General features: G+C 34.6%; 1 protein-coding gene and 1 pseudogene across 1 annotated transcript; both read left to right on the top strand.

The window, feature by feature from the left end:
* The first annotated feature begins 391 nt into the window (after nucleotides 1–391).
* On the top strand, nucleotides 392–1392 carry LOC140609590 (olfactory receptor 2AK2-like; annotated as a pseudogene).
* Nucleotides 1393–16234: 14842 nt separating this feature from the next.
* Nucleotides 16235–17173, top strand: LOC140609589 (olfactory receptor 2T33-like). Its single transcript, XM_072784791.1, has one exon. The coding sequence runs from the start codon at nucleotides 16235–16237 to the stop codon at nucleotides 17171–17173; it is 939 nt and encodes a 312-aa protein (XP_072640892.1).
* Nucleotides 17174–23757: the final 6584 nt, after the last annotated feature.

The following is a 23757-nucleotide window of genomic DNA, read 5'->3' as shown; positions in this document are numbered from 1 at the left end:
TAACAGAAGGCCTAAATCTGTTTTATGTTGACCAAATATGTTGTGCCAAATTTATCACTTTTATGAGTGAATTAACAATATGATATTTTTATAATAAAAGAACACATGTTCAACCTATTATGTTGAAGATATTCAAAAGAGAGGAAAAGAATTCATGTGGGCAAATCATCTTATATTTATTTTATTTTCAATTTAAAGTTGTAATTTAATTATACACTCTGCAACAATCTTTATTTTTGTTTCATCATTTGTTAAGTGGCTTTCAATCAGTAGACACAGAATGCATTATTTAAATGAATGAGATATATTCACTTAAGAATATTGAAAATAAGTTTCTTGCATTTAATAACCACCACTTTATTTTCTCTTAAAAGGCAATCAGTGCTGTTACATGGAATTTTCAGATATTATCGGCTTTGACATTTTGATTTAAGTCATGAAGACAGGAAATAAAAGTGTAGAAACTGATTTTATACTCTATTTTTTTTCCAATGTGCTCAAATAGATACATTCCTCTTTGTTGCCATTGTAATCCTCTTTTCCATGGCTCTGATGGGGAACATCATACTGGTCCTTCTCATTCAGGTGGACACCAGACTCCACACTCCAATGTACTTTCTACTCAGCCAGCTCTCCTTTATCGATATCATGTACATCTCCACAACAGTGCCCAAGATGACCACTAACTTCTTATCAAACAGTAAACATTATTAGGCTTTGAGATTCAAACCTTTGTATTCTTGGCCCTTGGTGGGACTGAAGCCCTCCTCCTTGGTTTCATGTCCTATGATAGATATGCATCTATCTGTCATCCTTTACATTATCTTGTTCTCATGAGCAAGAAGACCTGTTGGTTCATGATCGCAAGTGCATGGGCCAGTAGTTCTACCAAAGTTTTAGTGCATACACTGTATGTATTTCAACTTTGGTTCTGTAGGTTTTGGATCATTAACCACTTTTTCTGTGAAATTCCATAACTTTTGCCATTGGTCTGTCAGGATACTTCCCAGTATGAGTGTACAGGCCTCCTCAGTGTGCTTATCATTCTGCTGCTACCATTCATGGCCATTCTGGCTTCCTATGCCTGAATACTTACTATTGTGTTCCAGATGAGCTCAGGTAAAGGACAGATAAAAGCTGTCTCCACTTGCTCCTCTCACCTGATTGTGGCAAGCCTATTTTATAGAACTACTCTCTCCACCTATACAAGGCCTCACTCCATGCATTCTCCAGAACAGGATAAGGCAGGGGTGGTGTTTTATGCCATCATCACACCTCTTCTGAACCCACTTATCTATAGCCTGAGGAATAAAGAGGTGATCAGGGCCATAGAAAGAATGTAGGGTGCATGTATATTTGTACAGAAAATATGACTTTTGGAATCTTTATTGATTAAGATTGAACAACATAAAAAGCTGTGCTAGAATACTGCCTAGACAGAATGTTCAATGTAACATTCAATAAATGTTTATTAAATAAATTGATAAATGTTTTGATTCCTTTTGGTTTCAGAAATAATTGAAATATCTTTAGGAACTAGATGGAAATTTAATATAGAGCTAGGAAAATAGTGTAGTATTCAAACGTGTTTAACTTTTAAAGATATATAACTCAATCCTGCTACCCCAATGTTTCCATATCAAAAATATTTTGAATTCCCTTTGTAACACCTAAAGTGCAATACATAGAACACATAGTCTTTTTAAAAAATTTTAGAGCATATAGTCTATTGAAGCATATGACATCAAAAGAATCTGTAAATGAGCACACAGTAACAGAGCAAAGTATATAATGCATTAATTTATCTTTTCACTCAAAAAAATTCTTTTTCAAAAAATGTTTTAATATTTTACCTGTGTGTATGGTGCTGTAACAAGAACTGGTGATGTAAGATTTATCAAAAATATAAATTGACTACTATAATTAGTGTGGAGAGACAGTTAATCAATTAAACATAAATTTTATAGTGTACCAGAGTAATATTTGTCATAATTATAAGGCAGGAAGTTACAATAGTTGCAATTTTATATAAAATTTCCTGGAAAAGGCAAACTAAGAATGTGGTATTTGATTTAAAACTAAAAGGAGGTTAGAAAACAAATCAAATGGGTGGTGGATGTCCTTGATTGAGGAAGAAGGAAATGATAATGCCATGGTCAAGGAATATGCTTGGAAGAATCAAAGATCAAGGAGCAAATTGATGCATTGCAGGAAATGAGTAGATGCAATGGAGTCAGAATATTACAAGTAAAGTAAACCATGGTAAGATATTGAATTTCATCTAAGACAATAGGCAACTATCGCAAGGTTTGCAGAAAAAAATTGAAACAAGCCTTTGGGAGGCTGTTGCAGCTGTCTAGTTCTGACAAGGCAATGTCTTTGGCCAGGATGGTAATGATGGACAAGAAGTGACTAGATTGAGTAGGTTGATATAAGGAAGCCATCTGGACAGTAGGATGTGAAATATAAGGGAATTTTAAAAGCTCAAAATTAGGCTAGGATCTGAGGAACTGCAGGATGGAATTTCTGAAAAATGCAGTAAAAATATTTCCATATTGAGTGTCCCGTTCTCCTTCGATGTTAGCTCCTTTGTTCCAACTATGGTTATATTATTATGCTGCTATTATCTTTGAGTAAAGACATTCATTGACTGAACAAATAACTTATTTTTGTGTGCCCAGATGCATTTGTTAAACTGTTGATAATCTTCATTATGAACCATAATCTCCAACCACAGTTTTACATGCTTCAATATTACAATCACTTATATTGCTGTCTAGCAGTCTACCATATGAATAGATTGCAATTATTTTCACATGATGATGGATATTTGTGTTGTTATAAATAAAACTGCTATAAAAATTCCTGTACAGCATTTTTGGTGGGCATATGAAGTCAGTTTGTTGCTCATATTCCTAGGAGTGAAATTGCATGGTCATAGATAAAGCATATTTGTAATAGAAAAGGCCAAATAATTATACGAAGTGCTCTTGATAACTTACACTTCAATATTCAATATAGGATGACCTCTTACTTCCTAGATTTTGATGGGTGGCAAAAAACCCACAATTTTTTTTGTGAAAACGTCACATGCCAAATTCAAAGTAGATATGATTTGATGGCTAATAAACTGAACATGGGTGTTCGATATGTAAGTGAGCGGTGATAGTGGTAAGAAAATGTATTTACTGTGAAACATTTTAGAGACTCTTTGATAATATCTTTGTATCCATTGTCAATTGTCTTAAAAGTAATTGTTTTGGTTTTGTTTTAATTTTTTTATTGGAGTTCAATTTGCCAACTTATAGCATAAAACCTAGAGCACATCCCGCCAGTGCCTGCTCAGTACCCATCATCCAATCACCCCAACCCTCTGCCCACTTCCTCTTCCACTACCCATTGTTCATTTCCCAGAGTTAGGTGTCTCTCCTGTTTTGTCACCCTCACTGATATTTTCAATCATTTTCTCTCCTTTCCCTTTATTCTCTTTCACTAATTTTTATATTCGCCAAATGAATGAGACCATAAAATGACAGTACTCCGACTAATTTATACTCTGAGCATAATACCCTCCAGGTCCCTCCATATTGAAGAAATAGTGGGTATTTGTCGTTTCTAATGGCAGAGTAATATTCCAATGTATACATATACCACATGTTCTTTATCCATTCATCTTTCAATGGACACTGAGGCTCTTTTTTTTTTTAAATTTTTATTTATTATTTATGATAGTCACAGAGAGAGAGAGAGAGGCAGAGACACAGTCAGAGGGAGAAGCAGGCTCCATGCACCGGGAGCCCGATGTGGGATTCGATCCCGGGTCTCCAGGATCGCGCCCTGGGCCAAAGGCAGGCGCCAAACCGCTGCGCCACCCAGGGATCCCAGACACTGAGGCTCTTTACATAGTTTGGCTATTGTGGACATTGCTGCTATAAACATCAGGGTGCAGGTGTCCCAGCATTTCACTGCATGTGTATCTTTGGAGTAATTCCCCAGCAGTGCAATTGCTGGGTCATATAGCAGATCTATTTTTAACTCTTTGAGGAACCTCCACACTGTTTTCCAGAGTGGCTGAACAAGTTCACATTCCCAACGACAGTGCAAGAAGGTTCCCCTTTCTCCACCTCCTCTCCAACATTTTTGGTTTTCGTTCATGTTAATTTTCACCACACTCACTGGTGTGAGGTGGTATCTCATTGCGGTTTTGATTTGTATTTCCCTGATGGCCAGTGATGCGGAGCATTTTTTCACGTGCTTGCTGGCCATGTCTCTGTCTTCCTCTGTGAGATTTTTGTTCATGTCTTTTGCCCATTTCAAGATTGGATTATTTGTTTCTTTGATGTTGAGTTTAATAAGTTCTTTATAGATCTTGGATAGTAGCCATTTATCTGATATGTCATTTGCAAATATCTTCTCCCATTCTGTAGGTCGTCTTTGAGTTTTGTTGACTGTTACTTTTGCTGTGCATAAGCTTCTTATCTTGATGAAGTCCCAATAATTCATTTTTGCTTTTGTTTCTTTTGCCTTCATGAATGAATCTTGCAAGAAGTTACTGTGGCCAAGTTCAAAAGGGTGTCTTCTAGGATTTTGATGGAATCTTGTCTCACATTTAGATCTTTCATCCATTTTGCATTTATCTTTGTGTATGGTGAAAGAGAGTGGTCCAGTTTCATTCTTCTGCATGCGGATGTCCAATTTCCCCAATACCAGTTATTGAAGACACTGTCTTTTTTTTCGTGAGTCACCTTTCCTCCCTTGTCGAATATTAGTTAACCATAAAGTTGAGGGTCCACTTCTGGGTTCTCTATTCTGTTCCATTGATCTATGTGTCTGTTTTTGTGCCAGTACCACACTGTCTTGATGACCACAGCTTTGTAGTACAACCTGAAATCTGGCATTGTGATGCCCCCAGCTATGGTTTTCTTTTTAATATTCCCCTGGCTATTGGGGTCTTTTCTGATTCCACACAAATCTTAAAATAATTTGTTCTAAGTCTCTGAAGAAAGTCCATGGTATTTTGATAGATATTGCATTAAACGTGTAAATTGCTCTGGGAAACATTGACATTTTCACAATATTAATTCTTCCAATCCATGAGCATGGAATATTTTTCCATCTCTTCGTATCTTCCTCCATTGCTTGCATAAGTGTTCTATAGTTTTTAGGGTATAGATCCTTTGCACAACACACATGACTAAATGTACTCTTGACAACACACATGACTAAATGTACTCTTGATTTTAAATCTATCCTGCATTTTGAACCTTTGAAGTTACACACAACTGTATCAATTTTTAAGAGGAAATATCACGTGATAAGACTTTACCTTTTTATCTTTGTGCTTGTTTATTAAAAAATAAATTATTTTATGTATTATAGATATTTTATCATAGAATGAGAGCATGGAGAGTGATATGCTCATTATTATGTCTTACTATAGCTATTCTGATGAACAGAACATGTATATTATTTAATGACATAATGGCTACTAGTCACCTATAAGGTGCTAAAAACATGCTAATATTTATGAAAGATATTTTGCCCATTTAAAAATTTGCAACATGGACATAAAGGAGGGCATGTGTTGAGAGTAGCACTGGGTGCTATACCCAACTGATAAATTATTGAAGACTACATTGATGTAGTATGTGTTGGCTAATTTAATATAAATAAATAAATAAATAAATAAATAAATAAATAATAAAATTTAAAATTTCACTGTTTACTAATTAATTTTTATTAAAACAAACTAAAGATTTGCTATACTATAGAGTCCTAAAATAATCTTGGTAATCATTAATCTATTGGTCTTTAAAAGAGTGAATTTGTCAGGAAAACACAAATGTCACATAAATATGAAAGAAGTCATTTGCATACACATCTAATTCTATTACCTTATATACTTACACATAAAGGAAATGGAGAGCTTGAGACTTTAGTGAAAAGATAATCCCAGAAAAAAAATTCTCCATACTTTATTTTCAGATAAGTTCATATGCCTAAGAGTAATTTTGGGCAAGAGATTTATTTTTGCAAGTCTTAATTAACCAGTTAGATAAGTACCCAAGTAATCAGTTAATTGAATAAGGTAATTAATTTGTTAATAATTTCATCAGGTAATAAGTTAACCTATCATCAACATTTAAGGATATCTGATTACTAGTAACAAAATGCTAAAGCCTTCAAATAAAACAATATTTTACATAACTCAGGGTTATATTCATCTATGAAATTAGTTTTTTTAATGCACACATTTAGTTAAAATCAACATTTTGTAAGTGCATATTAGGTATAAATATTAACTATTGAGAGGTCTCCAAACTGAGACAAATTCCCTGTAATTATGAGTATACATTATGATAACATGACCAATATGGTGGTAAATGTTCTGGAGCAGTATCTGTGTAGCTGGAAGCATGGCATATTGAAGCCATGTGGTTACACACATGTAATATTGATAAATAAAGGCAATTTTATTTCCTCCAATAACAAAATGAGTAATAATAGTTTTACATTTAGTTTGTGTATTTTTAAAATTAAACAATCTCATCATGACATTGAAGTAAATCTTGAGATTTACTTCATATATAAATATATGTGAGAAACAAGAAAAAGTCATAATTAGCCATAAGAATATTGGCTAAAATACATGACTATGAGGCTTTTTCAACACAGAAAAACTTAAGCATTGGAAAACTGGGGAGGCATGGTATTTTCCTGTCTGTCTCTCTTTCTCTTTTAATTCAATTAGCCAAAATATGGTACATCATTTGTATCAGATATAGAGTTCAACATTCACCAGTTGTATATAACACTCAGTGCTCATCACATCACATGCCCTCCTTAATGTTCATCACCTAGTTATCTCATCCCCCCACCCACCTCTCCTCTAGCAACCCTCAGTTTGTTTCCTAGAGTTAAGAGTCTCTCATGGTTTGTCTCCCTCTCTGGTTTCTTCCCATTCACTTTTCCCTCCCATCCCCTATGATCGATAATTGTCTTTCTGTGATTGACTTATTTCACTCAATATAATACCCTCTAGTTCCAACCATGTCAATGTACTTGGTAAGATTTCATCCTTTTGATGGCTGAGTAATATTGCATGGAATATATACAATATATATTATAATTTAATCATGGCATTAAGTGAAAAGAAATATATAATATATAATATATATATTATATATATTTATATATATATATATCTCCATCTGTCAATAGACATCTGGGTTCTTTTCACTTAATGCCATGATTAAATTATGTGTGACATACTAACAAGATAAACAAGATAATAGACATATGATGTGTACTGCAATATATCGTTGTTGTCCAATTTACTTGTAACAAAAATATTGTGTCAACAGCAGAGATTATGGTAGGATGAGGAACAAGCACTATCATGGCTACTTAACATAGCCTTGAAAGTCTTACATGCAGCAATTAGACAAGAAAAAAGTTATATAAAAAAAATTGGCAAATTGGCAAGAAGACTGTTACTGTTTTGCAGGTGACATGATGCTACATATAAGAAAGTACTAAAAGACTTCCCAGAGACTTTTAGAACCAATAAATAAATCTAATGTTATTTTAAGGTATGGAATTAATATATAAATTGTATTGTATTTTGTGTGCTAATAATCTCTATCTCTATCAGATAGAGAAATCAGAAAAATGTATTCTATCAAACAGAATATGATATCAAAATAATAAATTTAAGCAAGCTGGTGAAAAACCTGTACATTGAAGACTTTAAGATATTAATGAAATAAAGTACACATGAATAAATGGGGAAAAACATGCTCATAAATTGGTAGAATTAATATTGTTAAAATGCTATACTAATCAAAGCAATCTTACAGATTCAATAACATTCCTACCAAAATAACAATCACATTTCTCAAAGAAAAAAAAACAATTTTAAAATTTGTGTGGGCCACCTGGGTGGCACAGTCAGTTAACTATCTGCCTCTTGGTTTTGGCTCAGGTCATGGTATCAGATTTGTGAGATCCAGCCCCATGTTGGGCTCTGTGATCAGCACATAATGTGCTTAAGATTTCTCTCCCTCTCCATCTGCCCCTCCTCCCCATTCACTCAGTCTATAAAATAAATAAATCTTTAAGAATCAATAAATGAATAAAATTTCTGTGTAACCATAAAAGACCCCAAATATTCTAGAAAATCTTGAGAAAGAAGGTCAATGCCACAGGTATTTTACTCCCTGATTTTATTCTGTACTACAAAACTATACTGGTCAAGTTTGATATAAAAATATTGACATAAAAATAGACACATGGATCAATGGAACAAAATAGCCCAGAAATAAACCCACACATATATGGTTAATTAATTTTGTAATGGAGGCAAGAATATACACTCAGTAAAGACCAATCTTTTCAGTAAGTGATGCTGAGAAAACTGGATGCAAAAGACTAAAACTATAGAACAATCTTACACAACATACAAAAACCAACTCAAAATGCATTTCAAAACTAAATGTAAGGGGCCCCTGTGTGCCTCAGTTACTTAGGCTTCTGCCTTTTGATCTCAGTTTAGGTCTTGATCTCAGGGCTGTGTGTTCATGAGTTCTACCCTGGGTGTGTAACGTACTTAACAACAAAATGAAACAAAAATAACCCAAATTTAAGACCTGAAACCATAAAACTTACAGAAGAAAATATAGGTGATAATGTCCTTGACATTAGTTTTAAAGATGTTATTTTATCCCTCATTCCAAAGGCAAGGGAACAAAAGCAAAAATAAACATATGGGATTGCATTAAACTAAGAAGCTTCTGAGCAGCAAAAGAAACCATTAACAAAATGAATAACCAATCTGAATATCTATATGGAACCAGAAAAGACACCCACTAGCCAAAGTATGCTGAAAAAGAAAACTAAACCTGGAGGCATCACAATTCTGGACTTTAAGATACATTACAAAGCTGTAGTCATCCAGACAATATGATACTGACACTAAAATAAAAATACAGATCAATGGAACAGAATAGAGAATCCAGAAATGGACCCTTGACTCTATGGTCAATTAATCTGCAACAAAGCAGGATAGAATATCCAATAGAAAAAAAGAGAGTCTCTCAAAAAAATGATATTGGGAAAACTGGACAATATGCAGAAGAATGAAACTAGACCAATTTCTTAGAGTATACACAAAAATAAGCTCATAATCAATGAAAGAACTAAATATGAGACAGGAACCCATCAAAATGCTGTAAGAGAAGACATGCAGCAATCCCATTGACCTCAGCCACAGCAATTTCTTGCTAGGCACATCTCCAAAGGCAAAGGAGACAAAAGCAAAAATGAACTATTGAGACTTCATTGGGTTAAAAAGCTTTTGCACAGCAAAGGAAATAATCAACAAAACTAGAAGGTAACCTACAGAATGGGAGAAGATTTTGCAAATGGCATATCAGATAAAGGTTAATGTACAAAATCTATAAAGAACTTATCAAACTCAACCCCCCCCAAAAAAAAGCAAAACAAACAAACAAAAAATCTAGCCAGGAAATTGGTGGAAGACACGAACAAACATTTCTCCAAGGAAGACATACAAATGGTTAATAGACGAACAACAAAAAATGCTCAACATTGTTCTTCATCAGGGAAATACAAATCAAAGCCACAACGAGATACCACTTCACACCTGTTAAAATTAACAATTCAAGAAACCACAGATGTTGGCCAGGATACAGAGAATGAGGAACCCTCTTACACTCTTGGTGGGAATGCAAACTGTGGTACAGCCACTCTGGAAAACAGAGTATGGAGGTTTCTCAAAAAGTTAAAAGTTAAAAATAGAGTTAAAAATAGAACTACCCTATAACCCAGCAACTGTACTACTAGGTATTTACCCAATAAATAAAAAATAAATGATTCCAAGGAACTAATGCACCCTGATGTTTATAGAAGCAATGTCCACAAATGCAAAAATATGGAAAGAGGCCGGATGTCCATCAACCAATGAATAAAAAAAGAAAATAGTGGCATAGTTACATACATATACATATGCATGTATACATAGTTACATACATACATATATGTATATGTATATACACATACATATATATATTTCAGTCATAGTTTTATATATATATATATATATATATATATATATATTTCAGCCATCACAAAAAAATGAAATCTTATCCTTAGCAATGATATAGATGGAACTAGGTAGCATTATGCTGAGTGAAATAAGTCAGTCAGAGACAGACAAATGTCATTCAATTTCACTAATATGTGGAATTCAAAAAACAGAACAGATGAACATATGAGAAGGGAAGGAAAAATAAAATAAGATAAAAATAGAATAGGAGGTAAACCATAAGAGTCTTAACTATAGGAAACAAACAGGGTTGCTGGAGGGGTGGAGGGTGGGAAGATGGGTAACTGGGTGATGGGCATTAAAGGGGAGGCTTATGTGTGAGCGCTGGGTTTTATATTCAACTGATTAATCACTAAATTCTACCTCTGAAACTAATAATACACTATATGCTAACTAAATTGCATTTATTATTTCTTAAGATTTTATTTATTTATTCATGAGAGAGAGAGAGAGAGAGAGAGGCAGAGCCATAGGCAAAGGGAAAAGCAGGATCCCTGCAAGGATCCTGATGTGGGACTCCATCCCAGGACCCCAGAATCACAACCTGAGCCAAAATCAGACACTCAACTACTGAGCCACTTATGCACCCCTAAATAGAAGAACATATTCACAAATTATATTGGATAAAGTGCTAATATTCAAAATATATAAAGAATTTATAAAACTCAGTAACAAATTTAGTCTGATTTAAAATGGATAGTGGTTCTAAATAGACATAGACCCAAAGAAGACAAAGAGGACATAGAAATGGCCAACGGCCACGTGAAAAGGTTTTCAACACTACTAAATATCAGGGAGATGCAAATCAAATCCACAATGAGATCTCATCTTCACTTGTCAGAATGTCTATTATCAAAAAACAAGAAAGAAAAAGTTGGTAAGAATGTTTGCAGCAGCAATGTCCACAATAGCCAAACTGTGGAAGAAGTCTCGGTGTCCATCGAAAGATGAATGGATAAAGAAGATGTGGTTTATGTATACAATGGAATATTACTCAGCCATTAGAAATGACAAATACCCACCACTTGCTTCAACGTGGATGGAACTGGAGGGTATTATGCTGAGTGAAGTAAGTCAATGGGAGAAGGACAGTGTATGTTCTCATTCACTTGGGGAATATATAAAATAGTGAAAAGGAATAAGGAGGAAAGGAGAAAAAATGAGTGTGAAATATCAGAAAGGGAGACAGAACATGAGAGACTCCTAATTCTGGGAAACGAACTATGGATGGTAGAAAGAGAGGTGGGCAGGGGGTGGGGGTGACTGGGTGATGGGCACTGAGGGGGGCACTTGATGGGATGAGCAGTGGGTGTTATTCTATATTTTGGCAAATTGAACACCAATGGGCTTGATCATTTTAATTACTGACTTTGACAAAGTTTAATATCTTAATAATGCATTATGTAATCTCACTCATCAAATATTTAATAAGTGGTACAAGTATCACATTAATTCACTTCTTGGTGTGTTTTTAAATCATTTCTTTTCATGGTTATATATTATATTTGCTTTTAGTTGATTTTCTCTTATCTTAATTTTTCTTTAGCAATTTCTTTATTTTAGAAGGAGAGTGAGATGAGGGGGAGGAACAGAGGGAGAGGGAGACACACTATTTAGCAATCTCTACATTTAGTGGTGGAGCCAAATGATGGGCTTGATCCCATGGTCCTGGGATCATGACTTGAGCCATAAACCATGTTACAAGGCTTACTGACTGTGCCACCCAAGTGCCTCTGTCTCATTTTAATTTTAGTGAATCACAGCTTGTTAAAAGAATGTAGGAATATGGGAATCTTTAAAATCTTTGAAAATTAAAAAATTTTGTTATTCAAAGATTCAAATTTATGCTGGTCTTCTATACTTATAAGATAGTATTTTTAATAAAAGCTGTCAATAGGACACACCCCTTAACTGTTGACACTGATCTGAGGAAGTTTGATGCTGCCAGAATATAAGAGGCTTTCTCCTCCAGAACAGATGTCTTAGGATGACCCTGTTCAAAGAAGATACAGATCCAGCTTGTTGAAGTCATCATTTTTATCTTTGTGAGTAGGTCTTTCATAGTCATTTCTAATATCTAGTAATTTTTTATCAATCCTGAACTCTAGAAAATCCAAATTTGCATTACTTTCTCCATGTAGTTTTACCAATAAAATTACATGCTTATCTATCCCACAATGTGAAAAACTAAAAGGTATGCTAGCTGACACAAACATTGGGTAAAACCCATGCAATAACTTCTCAATTCAGTTACATAACTGATTTAGCTGTGATCATATTATTGTTAACAGAACCTATTGACTGATCATCCCAATATTCTGAGGAAAAATTATGATTTTGTGTTATGTTTGGGCAATGGGGATCAGAAAAATATGGAAGGAATATTATCGATGTGCTGTAAATTTTCTGTGACTATACTGAGAAAATGAAAAGGAATATTTATACTCCTCTGTGCCTTCTATTATCATTGAAAATATTTTGCAATTTAAAGACATACAATGTCATCATCATTGGTACTAAAGGACTGAATACAGAAAAATTGATAGCTGTTTTACACCAAAGAGAAAAAAAATAATCAGACTACTACATTTTGCATGTCTTAGACTATTCAAGGTTTAACTTTCTCTCTTCCACTTAATTACATTTAAATATTTTATTTATAGGATGAATTAATTTCTCATCTGGATTTCCAAACACTTTGAATACATAGTCAGTTAGTTAGGAATAATCCTATAGAATCCTCTTTGTGTAGATGTACTAATATTTTAATTAAGAACATTGTGTCTCTTGTGTAATACTGAAAGAATAGTTAAGAAATTTATTTTTTTAATTTTTTAAAATTTATTTATGATAGAGAGAGAGAGAGGCAGAGACACAGGCAGAGGGAGAGGCAGGCTCCATGCACCGGGAGCCCGACGTGGGACTCGATCCCCGGTCTCCAGGATCACGCCCTGGGCCAAAGGCAGGCACTAAACTGCTGTGCCACCCAGGGATCCCAATAGTTAAGAAATTTAAAACAAAAATAATTTAACATTATTATTTCTTGAAAAAAATATAATTTTCTATCAGTGATTTTATTAATTGATGTCTTTAATTGATTTTCTGGTAAATACTATAAACCAATAGCATGTTGAATAGACAATTAGTTCTATGACGGTGAAAATTTATACATATATTTCACCTTAAAGTAATGCATAGATAATGCCTAAATCCATTCAAAAGTTAAACGCTAATATTTCCAAATTAAAAAGAAACCCAAAATTATAAACATCAAAAGAAAAGGTATCATGACAAAAAGTATTTGATAAATTAAATAGTAATTTTAACTTCTGTAATGACTAAATTAATCTTCCTTACATATGTGTAAAGGGAAAAGAGAAGCTCAAATTTCTGTATTATTAAGCTATATTTGTTCACATTATAACAATTTTAAAAAATCTCATTAAAGTTAAATTTAAATATAAAGCTGAAGTGAATGAGAGCACTCAAATGTCTATAGATGGATGGAATTAATAAAGAAAATGTTACGTATACATAGAAAGGAATATTTCTCACCTTAGAACAGAAAGAAATTCTGACACATGTTATGACATGAATGACTTTTGAGGACATGATGTTAAGTGAAACAAGCCAATCCCAAAAGATAAATTCTGTAGAATTCCACTAGACTCAAGATCTTATAGTAATCAAATTTACAGAGCCAGACTAGAAAAATGTTGTTTTCTAGTTTCCAGGGACAGGGTGAAACAGGAAATCATTGCTTAATGGGTACAGAGTTTCTGTTATGGATTATGAAGAGTCCTGGAGTTATATATTGGTCATGGTTGCAGAATAACATGAATATACATAATGACACTATAATGACATACATTTAAAAATGTGTAAGATCACAGCAAAAGTTATTTTAGGAAACTTACCCAACACTCTGCAGTTATTAAATTACCGATTGACTTTAAGCATATGTTTAGTTTTATCGTTATTCAAGAATGAGAAAGTTTAGAATAATGGAAATAAGGCTTCAAATCAAAGAAAAGAGTTAGGGTGGTTTTGAGGTTATTCACAAAAGCAATAAAGATATCCATAATTAGGTAGTTATACAGTTACTAGGTGTGCAGGATGCAAGTTTTGCTGATATGGGCGTGTGCAAATAACAAAGTTTTAGGAAATGCAGTTAGGAGGAAGTATGTGTCCAGAGTATTTAAATTTGAAACAACCCACTAAAACCCTGAACTAGAATCCTTCTAAGACAATAATTATTCTGAAGCAGTGGAGTTAGGGATTGAATGAGATTTTTGCCCTGTCTTTCTCTGTTTTGATTAGCATTCCAATATTGGAGTCATATGGAATTTGCAGATAAATTGAATGACGATAGAAGAGGTAGATTCCTGACATCCAATTTCATTATTGAATTAGAATGTATCTTTGTGAATGAATTAGATTATTTATTTCTTCAAGTATGATCCCATTCATTCAATATGTGTAAACAGTTTCAGTATTAGAAGATCAGGGATGAAAATCACTTAGGAGATTTAGATTCTCTTGAGAATGAAGAAGAAATGAATTTATTTCTGTATTGGGTACTAATACGTTTTATTTTCACATTTCCCCCAAAAAGATCATGTATCTGTGACTTTCAGGAGAAACAGTATCATTACACAAAATCACTTTATATAGTTAATAAAATGTTGCATATAGTATCATAGTCTTGCTTTGGAGAACATATTTTTAAAAAGATTTTATTTATTTATTCATGAGAGAAACAGAGAGAGAGGCAGAGACACACACAAGGTGGAGGGAGGAGAAGCAGGCTCCACACAAGGAGCTCAATTTGGGACTCCATTCTGGGAATCTGGGAACACACTCTGAGCCAAAGACCAAAGCTCAACCGCTGACCCATCCAGGTGTCCCGGGGAACATATTCTAAGAAGTCAATTATTATATTCACTTTGTAACTTGATAAAATCAAAGGAAAAACACTAACAATTCCAAATTAAGTTAGGTTAATATCTACAGAATAATGTCTTATTTTTTTAATTCTTATTTTTATTTTATTTTATTTTTTTATAATAAATTTATTTTTTCTTGGTGTTCAATTTGCCAACATAAAGAATAACACCCAGTGCTCATCCCGTCAAGTGCCCCCCTCAGTGCCCGTCACCCAGTCACCCCCACCCCCCCACCCTTCTCCCCTTCCACCACCCCTAGTTCATTTCCCAGAGTTAGGAGTCTTTATGTTCTGTCTCCCTTTCTGATATTTCCCACACATTTCTTCTCCCTTCCCTTCTATTCCCTTTCACTATTATTTATATTCCCCAAATGAATGAGAACATATAATGTTTGTCCTTCTCCGATTGACTTATTTCACTCAGCATAATACCCTCCAGTTCTATCCACATCGAAGCAAATGATGGGTATTTGTCATTTCTAAAGGCTGAGTAATATTCCATTGTATACATAAACCACATCTTCTTTATTCATTCATCTTTCGATGGACACCGAAGCTCCTTCCACAGTTTGGCTGTTGTGGACATGGCTGCTAGAATAATGTCTTCTACTTCTGACACTTGAAAATATGACTTCTCTTATTTGGAAAGAAAAAAATGCCTTCCCAGATTAATCAATGTAAGAAAAATTATCAGATTTTGGTAGGTTTAAATAAATTTTTTGTGTTATATATACATATTCCTCATTAATAAGTGCCTAGCTTTTATATTTCTGAACACATTAATTTAATTCAGCTACTAAGAATGTTGATTATTCATAATAAAAGCAAATACAAACATAAAGGAAAAGGTGAATAGTTTACTTCTTCTGCATGATGTTGATATCAAATAGTACAAGATATGCTGACAACTTACACTCAATTTATCATGAAATTTTATTGATGATACCATTTAAGCAAATAAACTTGAGAAAAATTATTTAAAAGGTAGAATTAATTTTATCCTCAAGTTAAAAACCCTGCAAATCACTGATGAAGGATTCTAAATAGATTTCAACACTTTTGAGCAAATGATTTTCATGAAAAATGTAATTGAAATAGAACACTGTAAATGATGAAAACTATCAAATATTTCTTCATTTGCAGAGTTATTCCTTTCTGAAATCATGAACATCTGGAACACCACCTCAGATTTCATTCTCCTGGGACTCTTTAACTACACAGAAGCCCACCTATTTCTCTTTGTGATGATTCTGACAATTGCCTTCAGCTCCCTGGTGGGCAATGCCCTCATGATTCTCCTGATTCACCAAGATTTCCAGCTCCACACACCCATGTACTTCCTACTGAGTCAACTCTCCCTCATGGACATGATGCTGATCTCCACCATTGTGCCCAAAATGGCAGCTGACTACTTGAGTGGCAAGAAGTCCATCTCCCCAGCTGGCTGCGGGTTGCAGATATTTTTCTTCCAAACTTTGGGAGGGAGTGAGTGCTTCCTCTTAGCAACCATGTCCTATGACCGCTATGTGGCTGTTTGCCACCCACTGAGGTACCCCATTCTCATGAGCTGGCAATTATGCCTGAGAATGACAGTGGGGTCCTGGTGCTTGGGGGCAGCTGATGGGCTCATGCAGGCTGCTGCCACCCTGAGTTTTCCATTCTGTGATGCACATGAGATCAATCATTTCTTCTGTGAGGCCCCCACTCTGGTGCGTTTGGCTTGTGCTGACACGTTTGTTTTTGAGTATGTCATGTATATCTGCTGTGTATTAATGCTGCTGGTTCCGTTTTCTCTCATCCTGATTTCCTATAGTCTCATCCTTGCTGTGGTTCTCCAGATGCGTTCTAGAGAAGCCCGCAAGAAAGCTTTTGCCACCTGCTCCTCACATCTGACTGTGGTGGGACTCTTTTATGGAGCAGCTATTTTTATTTACATGAGACCCAAATCCTACAGGTCAGCTAACCACGATAAAGTGGTGTCAGCCTTCTATACTATCTTCACCCCAGTGCTGAACCCCATTATCTACAGTCTTAGAAACAGTGAAGTCAAAGGAGCCCTGAGAAAGTGTATGGGTCAATGTGCTACCATAAATCATGAGTAAGAGTACATTTGTTTGCACTAAATTTCAAGCTCTTACAATACTGACTGTGTGAGATTTCTGAAAGAATAGTTATATATGCATTATGTCTGTTAATTGTTAACATTTTGCTTTGAAATGCAGGCACAACTCTATATTTACCATTTTTCATGCATAACAATTTATTGTATTTAAAAATTGTTTAACACCCAGGGCTCATCCCATCAAGTGCCCCCCTCAGTGCCTGTCACCCATTCACCCCCACCCCCGGCCCTCCTCCCCTTCCACCACCCCTAGTTCATTTCCCAGAGTTAGGAGACTTCCATGTTTCTTCTCCCTTTCTGATATTTCCTGAAAATGTCAAAGTTACACAGGGCAATTTACACATTTAATGAAATCCCTATCAAAATACCATGGACTTTCCTCAGAGAGTTGGAACAAATCATCTTAAGATTTGTGAGGAATCAGAAAAGACCCCGAATAGCCAGGGGAATTTTAAAAAAGAAAACCATAGCTGGGGGCATCACAATGACAGATTTCAGGTTGTACTACAAAGCTGTGATCAACAAGACAGCATGGTACTGGCACAAAAACAGACACATAGATCAATGGAACAGAATAGAGAATCCAGAAGTGGACCCTCAACTTTATGGTCAACTAATATTCAATAAAGGAGGAAAGACTATCCACTGGAAAAAAGACAGTCTCTTCAATAAATGGTGCTGGGAAAATTGGACATCCACATGCAGAAGAATGAAACTGTACCACTCTCTTTCACCATACACAAAGATAATTGCAAAATGGATGAAAGATCTAAATGTGAGACAAGATTCCATCAAAATTCTAGAGAACACAGGCAACACCCTTTTTGAACACGGCCACAGTAACTTCTTGCAAGATTCTTCCACGAAGGCAAAAGAAACAAAAGCAAAAATGAACTATTGGGATTTCATCAAAATAAGAAGCTTTTGCACAGCAAAAGCAACAAACTCAAAGACAACCTACAGAATGGGAGAAGGTATTTGCAAATGATGTATCAGATAAAGGGCTAGTGTCCAAGATCTGTAAAGAACTTATTAAACTCAACAGCAAAGAAACAAACAATCCAATCATGAAATGGGCAAAAGAGATGAACAGAAATCTCACAGAGGAAGACATAGACATGGCCAACACGCACATGAGAAAATGCTCTGCATCAATGGCCATCAGGGAAATAAAATCCAAACCACAATGAGATACCATCTCACACCTGTGAGAATGGGGAAAATTAACAAGGCAGGAAACCACAAATGTTGGAGAGGATGCAGAGAAAGGGGAACCCTCTTGCACTGTTGGTGGGAATGTGAACTGGTGCAGCCACTCTGGAAAACTGTGTGGAGGTTCCTCAAAGAGTTAAAAATAGACCTTCCCTACACCCAGCAATTGCACTGCTGGGGATTTACCCCAAAGATACAGATGCAATGAAACGCCAGGACACCTGCACCCCGATGTTCATAGCAGCAATGTCCATAGTAGCCAAACTGTGGAAGGAGCCTCGGTGTCCATCGAAAAATGAATGGATAAAGAAGATGTGGTTTATGTATACAATGGAATATTCCTCAGCCATTAGAAACGACAAATACGCACCGTTTGCTTCAACATGGGTGGAACTGGAGGGTATTATGCTGAGTGAAGTAAGTCAATCAGAGAAGAACAAACATTATATGGGTCTCATTCATTTGGGGGATATAAATGGGTCGGAAATATCTTTCATTCTTTTTGAATTCTGACTGCTGAGGCTAAGACTTCCAGGGCTATGTTAAATAATAATGGTGAGAATGGACATTCTTTCTTTTTCTGACAATAGGAAAAGGTCTTAGTTTTTCCTCATTTGGATGATATCTGAGGATCTTTCATATTTGGCTTTATGATTTTGAGGTATAACCCCTCTATACCTATGTTATGGTGGTATTTATCAAGAATGCTTGCTGTGTTTTGTCAAATGTTTTTTTCTGCATCACTCTGTAGAATAATATATTTTTATCCTTTCCTTTAGTAATGTGTATCATGTTGATTGATTTTCAAATGTTGAATCACCCCTGAACCTAGGAATAAACCCCCCTTGATCATGGTCAATAATTTTTAATGCACCGTGGGATTAAATTTCTTAGAATATTTTTGAGAATTTTTGCATCCATATTGATCAGGTATTTTGGACTATAATTCTCCTTCTTAGTGTGGTATTTGTCTGATTTTGAAATCAACATAGTGTTGGCCTTTTAGAATGAGTTTGGAAATTTCCTTCCATTTCTATATTTAGAACATTTGAGAAGAGTAGGTATGAAGTGTTCTTTAAATATTTTGTAGAAGGCAGCCCAAGTGGCTCAGTGGTTTAGCACTGCCTTCGGCCCAGGTTGTGATCCTGGAGTCCCAGATTGAGTCCCACGTCAGGTTCCCTGCATGGAGTCTTCTTCCCCTCTGTCAGTCTGTTCCTCTCTCTCTCTGTCTCTCTCTCTCTGTCTCTCATGAATAAATAAGTAATATCTTTAAATATATAATTATATAATTCTATATATATAATTCTACATATATAATTATAATTATATATATATATATATATATATATATATATATATATATATATATATATATATATATATAGTAGAATTATTCTCAAAAGCCATCTGGCCCAGAAATTTTGATCATTGGGAGATTTTCTTTTGTTCTTGTTGTTATAGGGAATTTTTTTATTACTGATTCCATTTCTTTGCTGGCTATGTGTCTTGTTCAAATTTCCCATTTCCTCCCATTTTAGTTTTAGTTTCCTCCCATTTTAGTCTATTTCTTCCAGATGCCTAATTTGTTGGCATATATTTTTTTCATAAGACTCTCTTATAATCAATTGTATTCCTGTGGTGTTGGATGGGCTCCTCTCTCTTTCATTCATGATTTTATTTATTTAGTTTTTCTCTTTCTATCTCACTCATAAGTCAGGGTAGGTGTTTATCAATTTTATGAATATTTTTATAGAAGCAGCATTATTTTCATTGATCTGTTGAACTGTTTGCTGTTGTTGCTTCTATATCATTTATCTCTGCTCTATTCTTTCTTATTTCTCTCTTTAGCTACCTTTAAGCTTTCTTTAATGATTCTCTTCTTTCTCTCTTAGGTATTAAGGTAAGTTATGTATTTGAGACTCTTCTTCCATCTTGAAGTACCTCTCTATTGCAATATACTTGGCTCTTAAAAGTGCCTTTGCTTCATTCCACATATTTTTTTAATAATAAATTTATTTTTTATTGGTGTTCAATTTGCCAACATACAGAATAACACCCAGTGCTCATCCTGTCAAGTACCCCCCTCAGTGCCCATCACCCAGTTGCCAACACCCCCTGCCCTCCTCCCCTTCCACCACCCCTAGTTCTTTTCCCAGAGTTAGGAGTCTTCATGTTCTGTCTCCCTTTCTGATATTTCCTACCTGTTTCTTCTCCCTTCCCTTCTATTCGCTTTCACTATTATTTATATTCTCCAAATGAATGAGAAAATATAATGTTTGTCCTTCTCCGATTAACTTATTTCACTCAGCATAGTACCCTCCAGTTCCATTCTCGTTGAAGCAAATGGGTATTTGTCATTTCTAATGGCTGAGTAATATTCCATTGTATACATAAACCACATCTTCTTTATCCATTCATCTTTCGATGGACACCGAGGCTCCTTCCACAGTTTGGCTATTGTGGACTTTGCTGATAGAATAATGTCTTCTACTTCTGACACTTGAAAATATGACTTTTCTTATTTGGAAAGAAAAAAATGCCTTCCCAGATTAATCAATGTAAGAAAAATTATCTGATTTTGGTAGGTTTAAATGTTTGTCCTTCTCCGATTGACTCATTTCACACAGCATAATACCCTCCAGTTCCATCCACGTTAAAGCAAATGGTGGGTATTTGTCATTTCTAATGGGTAAGTAATATTTTTAAATGTTGTGTATTCATTTTTAGTTTTTTTCATGTTTGTTTGTTTTTGTAACTTCTTCTTCATTTCCTGACTAACCAGCAACATATTCCTGAAGCAATATGTTCTTAAACCACTATGTCTTTGTGGTATTTCCTTTTTATTTCTTCTGGTTGACTTCAATTTTCTTAGCATTGTGGTCTGAAAATATGCCTAATATATCTCAATCTCTTTGTACTTATTGAGGCCTGGATTATGACCCAGAATAGACCTGATTAATTTGAGAGAGTGACCAGTGTACACTTGAAAAGAATGTGTATTCTCATTCTTTATAATTAAATGTTCTGAATATATCTCTTAATTCCATTGAGTCAAGTCTGCCATTCAAAGCCCTTGTGTCCTTATTAATTTTCTGTTTGATTATCTGTACATTGATGTAAGTGGGATGTCAAAGTCCCTACTTTTATTCTAGTATTACCAATGAGTATCATCATAGTTGTTAATTAATTTGTATATTTTGGTGCTCCCAAATTAGAGGCATAATTATTTACAATTATCATTTTTCCTTGATGGATAGATCCTCTAATTAATATATAGTCCCTATCTTCCTCTATTGTTACAGTCTTTGGTTTAAAACCTAGTTTGTGCTGATATAGGCATGGCTTCTCAGGCTTACTTTTAATGTCCATTAGCATGAAAAATGGTTTTCCATTCCCTCACTGCCAATCTGCGGGTGTCTTTAGGTCTAAAATGAGTCTCTTGTAGGGAGAATATATATGGGTCTTGTTTTTGTTTGGTTTGTTTTTTAGTGTTTTTTTTCATAGATCCAATATCATACTCTATGTTTCTGGGGAATTTAGTGCACTTACATTCAGAGTGATTATTGATGGATATGAATTTACCTGTCATTGTGTTACCTGTAAAGTTGGTATTCCTGGTGATTTTTCTGTTCCTTTCCTGTCTCTGTTGCTTTTGTGTCCTTTCCCACTCAACAAGTCCCCTTCAATATTTCTAATGTGACTGATTTAATGGTCAGAAATTTTATTTTATTTAGCATGTCTTTGTCTGTTATTTTTAAATTAATTAAAAAATCATTATTTTCTTCTAAATATGGCTTTTTCTTGTCCACCTCAAAAATTTCCTTTACCATTTTTATAAGGTCAGTTTTGTGATACTGAAGTCCCTTAACATTGATTTCAGAAATTATTTCTCTTTAAATTCTAAATGATGTCCTTGTTTGGTAGAATATACTTGGGTCTAGGTTTTTATTTGGTTTTAGTTCTCTTCCCTTCCTCTGTTTGATTATATCATTCCACTTTCTTCTGGCTTGCAAGTTTCTGTTGAAAAATGATGTGATAGCCATATGGAGTTTTTCCTTTATGTAACATTTTACATTTCTCTTGATGCTTTTATTTTTAGTTTTTTTTTCTCTTTATGCTTTTAAAATTCTGTCTTTATCTTTGACTTCTGACATTTTAATTGTTGGTGTTAGGTGTGGAACTATTTGGTTTCATCATGTTTAGAATTCTCTGTAGTTTCTGAAGATGAGCGATTTTTTCCATTTCCTCTCTCTCTCTTTCTTTTTCACACACACACAGACACACACAGCGATCTAGACAAAATGACAAGATTGGGGATTTCACCCAAAAAGAAATATAGGAAAAGGTCACATCCAGGGGTTTCATCCAAACAGATATAAGTACATGCCTGAATCAGAATTTAAGCCAACAACCTAAGATTACTATAAGGACTTATGAAAAACATAGTAGACCCCAGAGATTCCTTACTACACAGATAAAAGAACTAAAAACTGGTCAGACAAAAAAAAAAACCTATAACTGATATGCAAAACCAACTGATTGCAATAACAATTATTATTCATCAAGTAGATGAATGAAACAGCAATATAGAAGATAAAATGATGGAAAATAATGAAGTGGAAAAGAGGGAATAAAAATTATTAGATTACAAAAATAGATTTAGGGAACTGCATGAATTCTTCAGGTATAATAACATAGGAGGCCCATAAAGAGAAGAGAGAAAACTGAGGTTGAAAGCTGATCTGAGCAAATTATAGCTGAAAACTTCCTTGTTCTGGGGAAAGAAACAGACATCAAAATTCCTGAAGTGCATAGAATTTCCATCAAATAAACAAAATCTAGCCCACACCAAGACATATCATCACCAAATTCACAAAATATATAGACCAAGAAGGAATGATGAATTTAGTAAGTTCTTTATAGATCTTGCATAGTAGCCCTTTATCTGATATGTCATTCGCAAATATCTTCTCCCATTCTGTACATTGTCTTTTAGTTTTGTTGACTGTTTCTTTTGCTGTAAAGCTTTCTATCCTGATTAAGTCCCAGTAGAAGACATTTGGGGCTAAAGGGACACTTATAGTATAAAGGGCTAGTATCCACAATCCATAAAGAACTTATTAAACTTAACACTCAAGAAACAAAAAAAAAAATCCAATCATGAGATGGGCAGAAGACATTAACAGAAATTTCACCAAAGAAGACATACACATGGCCAACAAGCACATGAGAAAATGCTCCACATCAGGGAAATACAAATCAAGACCACAATGAGATACTACCTCACACCAGTGAGAATGGCAAAAATTAGCAAGATAGAAAACAAATGTTGGAGAGGATGTGGAAAAATGG

Source organism: Canis lupus, chromosome 18 (assembly GCF_048164855.1).
Source record: "Canis lupus baileyi chromosome 18, mCanLup2.hap1, whole genome shotgun sequence".
NCBI lineage: Eukaryota > Metazoa > Chordata > Mammalia > Carnivora > Canidae > Canis > Canis lupus.
Note: the sequence above shows the minus strand (reverse complement) of the source record. Positions and strands in the feature narration are given on the sequence as shown.